This window comes from Agrilus planipennis, unplaced genomic scaffold (genome assembly GCF_000699045.2).
Source record: "Agrilus planipennis isolate EAB-ADULT unplaced genomic scaffold, Apla_2.0 scaffold444, whole genome shotgun sequence".
In the NCBI taxonomy this organism is placed as follows: Eukaryota; Metazoa; Arthropoda; class Insecta; order Coleoptera; family Buprestidae; genus Agrilus; species Agrilus planipennis.
Genome location: NW_020439136.1, coordinates 35060 through 45001, shown reverse-complemented (window position 1 = coordinate 45001; position 9942 = coordinate 35060). Strand labels below are relative to the sequence as shown.

The 9942-nt window shown below is 35.2% G+C and overlaps 1 protein-coding gene across 1 annotated transcript in view; it reads right to left on the bottom strand.

The window, feature by feature from the left end:
• Nucleotides 1-9942, bottom strand: part of LOC108743121 (protein sprint) — a 50553-nt gene that overhangs the window by 6331 nt on the left and 34280 nt on the right. The window contains exons 2-4 of the mRNA XM_025977805.1: nt 5275-5483; nt 1055-2626; nt 677-965 (exon numbers count right to left, since the gene is read on the bottom strand). Of these exons, the coding sequence (XP_025833590.1) occupies nt 677-965; nt 1055-2626; nt 5275-5483 (2070 nt within the window). The remainder of the gene's footprint in view (nt 1-676; nt 966-1054; nt 2627-5274; nt 5484-9942) is intronic.

Here is a 9942-nt window from a genome sequence, read left to right as displayed (position 1 = left end):
ATATATATATACAAACAAAAATATATACAGAATTGAGTATCTTCAAAAACTTAATAAAGAATGAGTAATTACTATAAGTAAATCAGTGGAAGTGACTTTCTTCAGTAACATGTGCCTATTGTGCCTATACCTTCTTATACCTAAACTTAAAACTAGCAAATAATAACAATGGTGTGGTAAATGTCACCATTGGCTAATAACCGTTTTAAAAACTATTAAGTGAGCTTTTGCGAGACGGAATTTTCAAAACTCAAAAATTTACAGAGTGGAATGTTTATTATCTGTGAAAAATTAAAGACATTAATAACGACACTTTCTAATTTTAAAACTAATAGATACCCCCATAATAAAATTGACACCCCTTATTGGGGATCCTAAATGATCCTTCCCGATTCATTTCTGTTCCGTTACCTCAAGAAAGTAATTTCTCTGACACCAGTGTATCCACTAGCCTTCATAGAAGGGTTACCTACCTAATAACGGTACATCACATAGCAAAGTCGAAAATATTCTGAAAAAATGAAAGTATCCTAAATTTATAATCCGCCTGAACTTGAACTAACATTTATAATTCTAAGCATAATCTTTAATAACAACGATTCTTTAACGGTTGATGGTTATTAGCATTAATGACATAATGTAATATTAAAGAGAAAAAAAATTATTAATTACTTACCTTCTTGCAATTAAATCCTGAATGGTAATTCTATCATCAGCATCGCAAGCATGTGGAGACAGTGGTAAATGAGGTGGTCCTGAAGGCCAATCTGAGTCATAATCTGCATCGCTTAAATCCATACTTGCATCGTTTTCATTGACCAAAAACTTCCAGCTGTTATCTATTGTCCAGTTTTCATTTAGTTTTGGTTTTACGAAAGGAGGTTGTACAGGTTTTATTTCCGGTTTCTTAAGAGGAACAGGCTTCTGTTTAGGACTCAAATTACCAACAGACGAAGAAATAGTACCTGAAGCAACATTTTAGTAAAATAAACAGTAAAAGACATAGAATACAAACAATGTCTTCTATTATAAAATATAAAGTTATAATGTTTACCATTAAGTTCAGGAGAGTCAATTCGTTCCAAACCAGGACTTAGCGAGGAATGCAAAAGTAAGGCCGGTGGGTTGGAATGCCTTTGTTGCATAGGAATTAAACTTCTTCCGATAAAACGTCTTGGAACAGCTATAGACGTCAAGGAATCTGCCGGTTCAGCATAGAAAGGGCTACTTTGCTTCGGAGACTGCCCATTTGCACTGTCTTTCGGTTCAGGATTCTTCGGGACTTCTCCAACAGGAGATTGTACGAAATTTTGTGAATTTTGATTGGAAACGTTGACCACTGGTGTGCTGCAATGACTCCTTTGTGAGCCACTATGAGAGTCCGCCGGACTTAAAACATTGTTGTTCAAGGAAACAACATTTTGCGTGTGTTGAAGCAGATCAGGAGATGGCAAATTATTGCAAATATTATTATTGTTATTATTGTTGTAATTTCTAGGCTTAAACGTAGAATGCTCGTTAGTCCAGAGATCTTCATAATCGCTGACTTTGTCTCCCACAGCACTTCTATAATACACCGTTGGGGAATCGAGGATATCGGATTCTTGATAATGCTTCGATATTTTATGCTTTGATCGTTTACTATGCCGCCCCGTTTTGGTGACGGAAAGAGGAGATAAGGTGTCAGGCGATAATATACTACTAGGGTCAGATAAGGGCGACAGTATGGATCCGTTAGGGGAGACGACCTGATCAGGACCTCTTCTCAAACTATTATCTTTTGAAGAGACTGTTGAATGGCACTGACCTTCCGGTGACATCCTTTTGGGATCGCATACGACTTCCATTTGCGACGACGGCAACTCATTTCGAGGACTTTCGGGTTTAACACTAAACGTAACGGTAGTAGTAACGGTAAAATTATTTTGTGGAGTTCCGAAGTTGCTTTGAGGCGTTGTAGGTTTAGACCACCGCGGAGGCGGCGGAGGTGGTACTTTGGAAAGTTCTGCTTTCGTCAAAAGCGGAGTGTTCTTCACTGGTACAGTGTCCATTTTTGGCGCGTCGACACTAGTCACCAAATTTAACGTATTGGGTCGAATGGGCTTGGAAACATCTTCAGTTGGAGTCGACGAATCCGTTTTCTTAAAACTGCTTAACAATGGATTAAGAACCAAATCAACATCAGGACTAGAAGAAGCTGACGGTGGAGGACTGTATCTCCAAAACTCCTGACCTAAAAGGGCCAATGACGACAATTGTTGTCTACTCTTAGCTTCACGAATGGCCTTAGGAAGGGTCAATTGCACAGGGAGTTCATCACAACAATTAGCATAATGAGCAATAAGAGCAGGCATGTTGTCAAATCTGTTTTCGCTCGTTTCTAAACCTAACCGTCCTTCAGACGACTGAATCAAATAATGCTCTATGTACGGCCCTTTATCGGGTGGTAATCGTACTGACAGAGCCATTGTGTCCGGTTGCGATGATTGTCTGACCACAAAACAACCTTCTTCTTTGCCTTGAAGAAGATGAAAAGCGCCAGCGCGTTGAATTCCAGGAAGAAACCATATCGGATGAGAACGAATGAGCCGTTCGACTAAATTAATATCACATGTTGCCCCATATCCTGCGATATAAAATTAGACAACTGTCCATTATAGCTTCTTATTCAAGGAAATATAAGTAGGAAAGCCTGATTTTTCGATATCATGATCTACAATTTTACCCAAGAACATTATCTGAGTGAAAGGATCAGATTCTCTGAAATTTTGGATTCTGGTGGTTCTCGTTCTGTGTTGGGGTCTGATTACCCCTCTAAGTACACCAACATTTTTTTTTCATACTAGTACACTATCACGTTGAGGCGTACTACATCCATAATATGCAATTCAAATAGTTATAATACATCAACACATACATAATATATATTTGAACGTATTCAATACGTATAATATGAACAATTGGAAATCCTTAAGTAAGAACAACTTCAAGGAACTACATCTCAAAAAGACGAGTTTTTACGACCTAGCGTCCATTGAGACTTTTGATCTACACGTAGAGAACTACCAGAATTCAAAATTTCAAAAATTTTGAACAGGGACATTTTCAGTACCTTTTGCTTTAAGTGCACAATTCTCCTGTTTTCGTCTATAAGAGTTTACATATCAATGCATAATCATAATAATGAATTATCTATTGCGAACAATCCTCGATAAACGAAACCAAAAATAGTCAACAAAAGATACGAATAGAAATTTTTTAAAATTCGTATACGTTACTGCATTAATTAGCAGTTCTAATTGAAAACATCTAGGGTCGCTTTCTACTTCGGAAAGTGTAGAAATTCTAAGAATTTCACCCCCTTTAGAAATTTTTGTCACCAAAGGAGAAAGTCGGAGTACCAGTTTTTACCAGTGTAAGTAAGTACGTTTGAGGAGATTGACCAAGCTGTCTCGCCGAGACAGTACCAACCAACCGACCAATTGTTACCACCAAATTCATTTTTGTACATAGTTCTGTACATATTTAATTTAATAAATAGTGATTATCTTTAGTTAGAGACATCACATTCGGAAATTATTGAAGTGACCCAATTACCTATTAAGTTTACACTTTCGATAATTTACGAAAAAACAATACCGAACAAATTTAGACAAGTGAATAGCATAATTTTTTTACTTCGGTTTTTCATAGCTTAAACATAAAACAACGCGTGAGTGAGTGAGCAATATTAATTATTTTAGGGAATCCCTGAACATGCTTTTCGCTTTCAAACAAGTTTTGGTTGCCAAATCAGAATCTACTAAATTTTACAGAAAAATCAGAAAAAGTAAATAAATATTGCTGACATAATCACTATCCAGATCTCCTTCCCGTTCCTAAGTCATCAAAAATAAGCAAAGCAAAGACCCCACCCCCCTTCCCTCTTTGGTGTTTGCGTAATACTTGAATGGCCCCTCAGTGTTTTGAATAAATACTCATTAGCAATTCTAAATTAAATTCCAGTAAATCGTGAAAATACCCACACTATGCAACGATGAATTGCTCCTAACAAGAAAACTTTCGTTAGTTCTACAAAATGAAATTAATTGTCTGAGCAAATGGAGCTGAAAACGGAGCGCAAAGTATACCTGATGCCAACAAGTCTTGTCTTAACGACGTAAAAACGTACCAAACTTACTTTAACACAAGAGAAATAAATGAACAACAAAAGCAGAACATTATAAGCGAGTGGAATAACTGAATGCTAATTAGAGTAGGTAAAACTTCGACAAAATAAACAGAGTGGAAAAGGCTGAGCCAATTAATTGGCAGGTTTATAACTCGCATTGTTCGAAAAAAAAACTTCGAACGAATCGCAAACAAATTTCGTGCTTATAGCCACGATCTAATTAATTGCGGAATTCAAATGCAGTTCACCTATGCCTATCAACCCAAAAAAAAAATACGGTCCAGAGCTAAAATAATGTTTTACTATCAAGCAATTGGAAATATATTTACATACTGTTTGACAACGCCTCATAAAACTATATAAGTATTTGCCAAACTGAATTTACGACGCAAGTTGTATTCATACTTACATGATAGCAATAAAAAACAAATAAATAAAAAATATTAAGTTATTCTTAGTCACTAATTTTTCGAAACCATATGTGGACAGTGATTTCAATTTTATTAGTTCTCATCAGTACACTATTAATAATTTCTATAAATTATTGCTCAAACTGAAATTGCTCCATTCCAACGGTATCAAGTAACTTGCAAGATATTGCCATCTTTTGATATCCATTCTACGAATATTTACCTCAAACACCACAATTTAGTACAATAAGCAGTAAACATTATGGCAACATATACTGCCAACTACTTGATATAAGCCGTAAAGGCTTGCATTGCTAGGATAAGAGTACATCACGCTGAGAAAGTTCTGGGATAACTTTCAAGAAAATACTAATACATTGCACAATTTTCGACAAGATCTTGAACTTCAGACATTTCTTAGAAAATTGTGATGTTCACAACGTTCTATCATGTTCATATATACATCTTTTACCCACCGCTACACATTGCTACTCTTTTTCAGCGAAATTATTCTAAAACATCCTGAAACATTTTTGGACTTCTAAATAAGAATGAACACCATAACATATTAATAGATAGAGAGAAGAAGTCCATACATACTATAAGCGAAATTTTTACACTGAGCAGCTGAATTCCTTATTTAATTGTTCATCTAAATAAATAGAAATAATATAGGCAACGTAAAAAACAAACCAGTATCAGTGCTGTCCTCACTGCCAGCGTCAGAACCACCTCCGTTAGATGAAACCAGGGATTCCCGGGAAAGCGACCTCGAGGCAGGTGCCGGCAATAGACAGGGAGCAATCCTGCATGGGGGTGGTGACAACGAAGAATCCCCCACAACAGGACTGCTCTGACGATCCCCGATGCCGTGCAAATACGACTCGAGGAAAACATCACTTCTGAAAAAAAAGGAAATTCTATTACTAAACAATATTTAGTCAGTTACAAAAAAATGCTTTTTTTCTATTATCATAATTGTAGTTTGAAGGCATTTTGCTGCATTCAGCAAATACTAAAAAGTAATCGTATCAAAAAGCATACAAAAAGCAGTGGTATTAATATACAAGATATTTTTGGGAACTACTTTGAAAATTACGCAAATACTCATTCATTAGTTTATAATAGTGTCCGACCGAAAATTCGCTTTCGGTTTCGGTTTCGGTCGAGTTTCGGTTTAGTTTCGGTTTCGGCGGCAAACCTGCCGAAACTACGACCGAAACCGAAACTGCGTTCGGGAGTTCTTGCGCTCTGTTCGGTCATGTTCGGCACGTTAAATTCCATCCAAGCGAAGTAAATTAGTGGACATTTCGCATTTTCAAAAGAAAAATGAGTCTAGTCTACTATACTTACTCAAATAAACATCTCACCTATTTTAAGTATTTTTAAGGCGCAATTAAAGTATTTCCTTAAATGACGGGTTGTTATGTTGATTTTGATTTGATTATCAATAAGTGAAAAAGTCAAAGACTGCAGAGCTATGTGATTTAAAGATAAAAAAAATAAAACTAACTGATTATAATAACGTTTTCTTTTTTTTTCTCTCAAAACATGATCCTTATAAGGAAGTTTCGGTTTGGGTTTCGGTTTCGGCCGAAACTGAGACCGTTGCCGAAATTCGGTTTCGGTTTCGGTCGTAAAAAATCAGTTTCGGTGGAACACTAGTTTTTAATTTACGAATGTTGTAATTGGTTTTCTACTTTTCTAGCTTCTGTTAATTTATTCAAAACGGGAGATTTCTAATTTTCGCTTTTCATATGAACAATCCAGAAGAATTATTAAGTGTCGTTTATATTGATAAAATTTTCAGTTATAAATTGATAACAGCGGGGGATGTGGTTGCATCAAAATAAGTTTGGAAATTATCTGGGGCCCCAGGACGTCCGTTCCAGTAGTTCAAGCTAATGATGTTGTTATTTGCACATGGCAAAACGTAATTAGATGCAAGGGTCGAACACGCCAACAGAGAGATGAACGGACAAAATTACCGCGACGTCCATCTATAATAAGGGTGGTCCCATTTACAAAGCATTTCATTTGAAATAATCGACAAAAACAACAACCCCAAAACAAATAATTACTGTAAAATATTCTCTTTACCAAATATGTGTTTTAGATATTATATCGGACATACCATATGTGTTAAGACAAGATACAGAGTAACATAACATGACATCTTTTGCTACCTTGTACTTATCATCCGCAGTCTATAAAAGCCGCTCGTAAATGTATCATAGTTAATCTAGCTTTAGACCAGACTAAGTATTGTCTGTAGATACTTTGTAACAATAGAATTTACGTACGAACATACCACGATTAAAACAATTTTCATTTCCTCATAATAAACTATAAAAGTTGGGAACAATCATAAACAAATAATCATAAAAATGTTTCTTTTTGGGCTCCATGTACGTTTTATTTTGGTTTTCCTGACATAGAATTAATAAATAAAAAAAAAAAAACAATAAATTTTTGATTTCAATTCTACTCTGCATGAAATTGAATATTTTTAATTATACATTATATGATATGGAACTCTACAGTGTTGTATCCCACCCCTACCATACAGCAGTTGCGCTAGGTGTGAAGTAATGAAATGTCAATTATCGTTAAATATATCGCCCTCTCGGGAGACAGGAATTTATGTCTAACAAAATTACTTCTAAGCGACAATTCTACATATATCGAATAAGAATAGTGCAATACAGAAGGAGTCAAGTAAAAAATTTCATTAAGTTCGATTAAAATTGAGTGCTGCAAAACCTAAACAATTGTAAGTTCAATGGACAAAAATACGTATATTGGACTCTTTCTTGCACAAAATTATGGAAACGGTGAATTAGTAACTGTTTTTATCATGTATCTTCGTTATTTATATTTATAACGATATTTAAATCTCGTATTTGCTCAATTTGAACCAAAAACAGCTTTGCATTAACATTGATATGGAGCTGTTGGACTCTGTCCTCGACGACCCAAATTTTCTCTAGAGGGTCATAACTGGTGACGAATCATGGGTTTATGATTATAACGTGGAAACCAAAGCTCAATCATCCCAAAGAAAGCGACCGCACGAGCCAAGACCGAAAAAAAGCGCGCCAAATTAAGTCGAATGTGAAGGTTTTAAAATAATAGATTAAAATAATTCGAACTGGTCTGTATTTTCTGTCGAAATTGCCAGACGCGGATCGCGATTTCGATCTTTTTGGATCTCATCAGAGCGTCGCAGACATCTCCGATAGAACACAGACCAACTTTTGCCTGCTGTCTTAACAGCGCGTTTTAGAATACACCACAAATATTGCGGTAAACGCCATCTGTAGTATATGCTACATTTTAGGATTACGTATGCTCCAACAAGGTCCATTTAAATATATGAATATCTACTTGCTGAAACGAATCCCGGCGTACTACAGATAGCGTTTACCGCGCCATTTGTGGTGTTTTCTAAAACGCGCTGTTAAGACAGCAGGTAAAAGTTGGTCTGTGTTCTGTCGGAGCTGTCTGCAATGCGCTGATAAGATCCAAAAAGATCGAAATCGCGGTCCGCGTCTGGCAGTTTCGACCGAATACAGACCACTTCGAATTATTTTATTCGATTATGGTAACGTGCCTATCACGTTGAGGTTAGCTACGCCGGGATTCGTTTCAGCAAGTAGATATCCATAGATTTAAATGGACCTTGTTGGAGCATACGTAATCCTAAAATGGAGCATACGTAATCCTAAAATGTAGCATCGTACTACAGGTGGCGTTTACCGCGCCATTTGTGGTGTTTTCTGTGAAGGTTTTGCTTACAGTCTACTTTGATTGCAGGGGCGTGTTGCATCATGAGTTCTTGCCACACGGTAGAACGGTCAATAAGAAATATTACCTTCGGTATGTAAAACTATAACTTTGACACTGACAATCGGAGGAAACTGAAACTAACTGGACGTTATTGTACAAAATTCCCAATTTTTCCCTTTGGTTACCGGTCTACCATGCTCACTCATCCGCGTCGTGTCTTCAACTCTATCCTCGCCGTTTGATCATAATCGCATACTAAAATAGTTTTGACTCTCAATAATTTAATAATAAGATTCCTCTAGTGTTTCGTCCCCTTTAATTAAGTCAGAAAATACATCTCGATCTAATCCCTTGTAGAATAAGCACGTTATTACCTCTCCCTTTACCCTACGTTCCATTTGAATAGCAAATCGTCGATATATCATTATTAAACTATTTGATTTAATCACGGAACTGTATGTACGACGAATAGCTGGATTTCATTACACAATGCTGATTAAACTGATAGCTTGTCAATGTCACTTGGTATGGAATATAACTGCGAATCAAAGAACGTTTCGGGAATGGTAATGAAGCACATCACATTGGCTGACATAAATCATATTGAAAGCAAACGGTGTGCAAAGCCATAGCAATTAGCTCCCAATCTAATTAATTGACTGTAACAGTATTAAATAAACAATTGCTATAGATAGAAGATACATAATTTAGGTAAAACAATGAAAAATTACAATAATCAATTTAAATTTTTTATATCAGTTTCAAAAAATAAAACGATTATAACCTTAAAGCACACCATAAAGGTGTTACCAAATTAATAAGATTTTGTGGTATAAAAGGTTTTAAAAATACCAAAAAAATGCACAAACGTAGCGGCTGAAAGTGTAGAAACTAAAGCTCTTAAAAATTAAGTAAAAACTATAAGAGTAACTTTTAGTGAATTTAAACCAAGAGAACGTCTTCAATACAGGACCTTCAAATGTTTGATTTTAATTATAAATATGGATTATAATAATATTATTAAAATTTAGTCAAAAGGTGACTTAATTGTAGCAATAAAGAGAAATAAAATTTATAACAATTTTTTAAATAAAACTGTTCCGAACAGAAGTACATAATAAAATAATAATAAAAATTATTGCAGATATGAAAATAGCAAGTAAATTGAATATTTAAAAATTACATGGTACCTCAAAGAAGACTGTTCATGGAACATTTTTCCCCGAATTTACATTCTTTGTTTTATTAACAAATTAAAAACGACAAATTTGGCATTTAAGTAAATTTCTCTGAAAGGATAATAACAATTAAATAACATTATTTGCTTCTATGTTTGATAATAAATCGGAAAAATCAATAATCAATGCAACAATAAATCATTGCAAACGGGTTTTTTTCGTACTTTCAGCAGTATCGTTTGATTAAAAAGAAAAGGCAAGGCTATAACTGAAATCAGTAAGATCCGTTGAAATATTGAAGAGCAATGTTTATTTAGGATGCGCAAAAGTTTGCTTGTTTTGGTCGAAAATCATAAACCAACATTAACAAGAAGTCTGCAAACTTTTCGTTTAA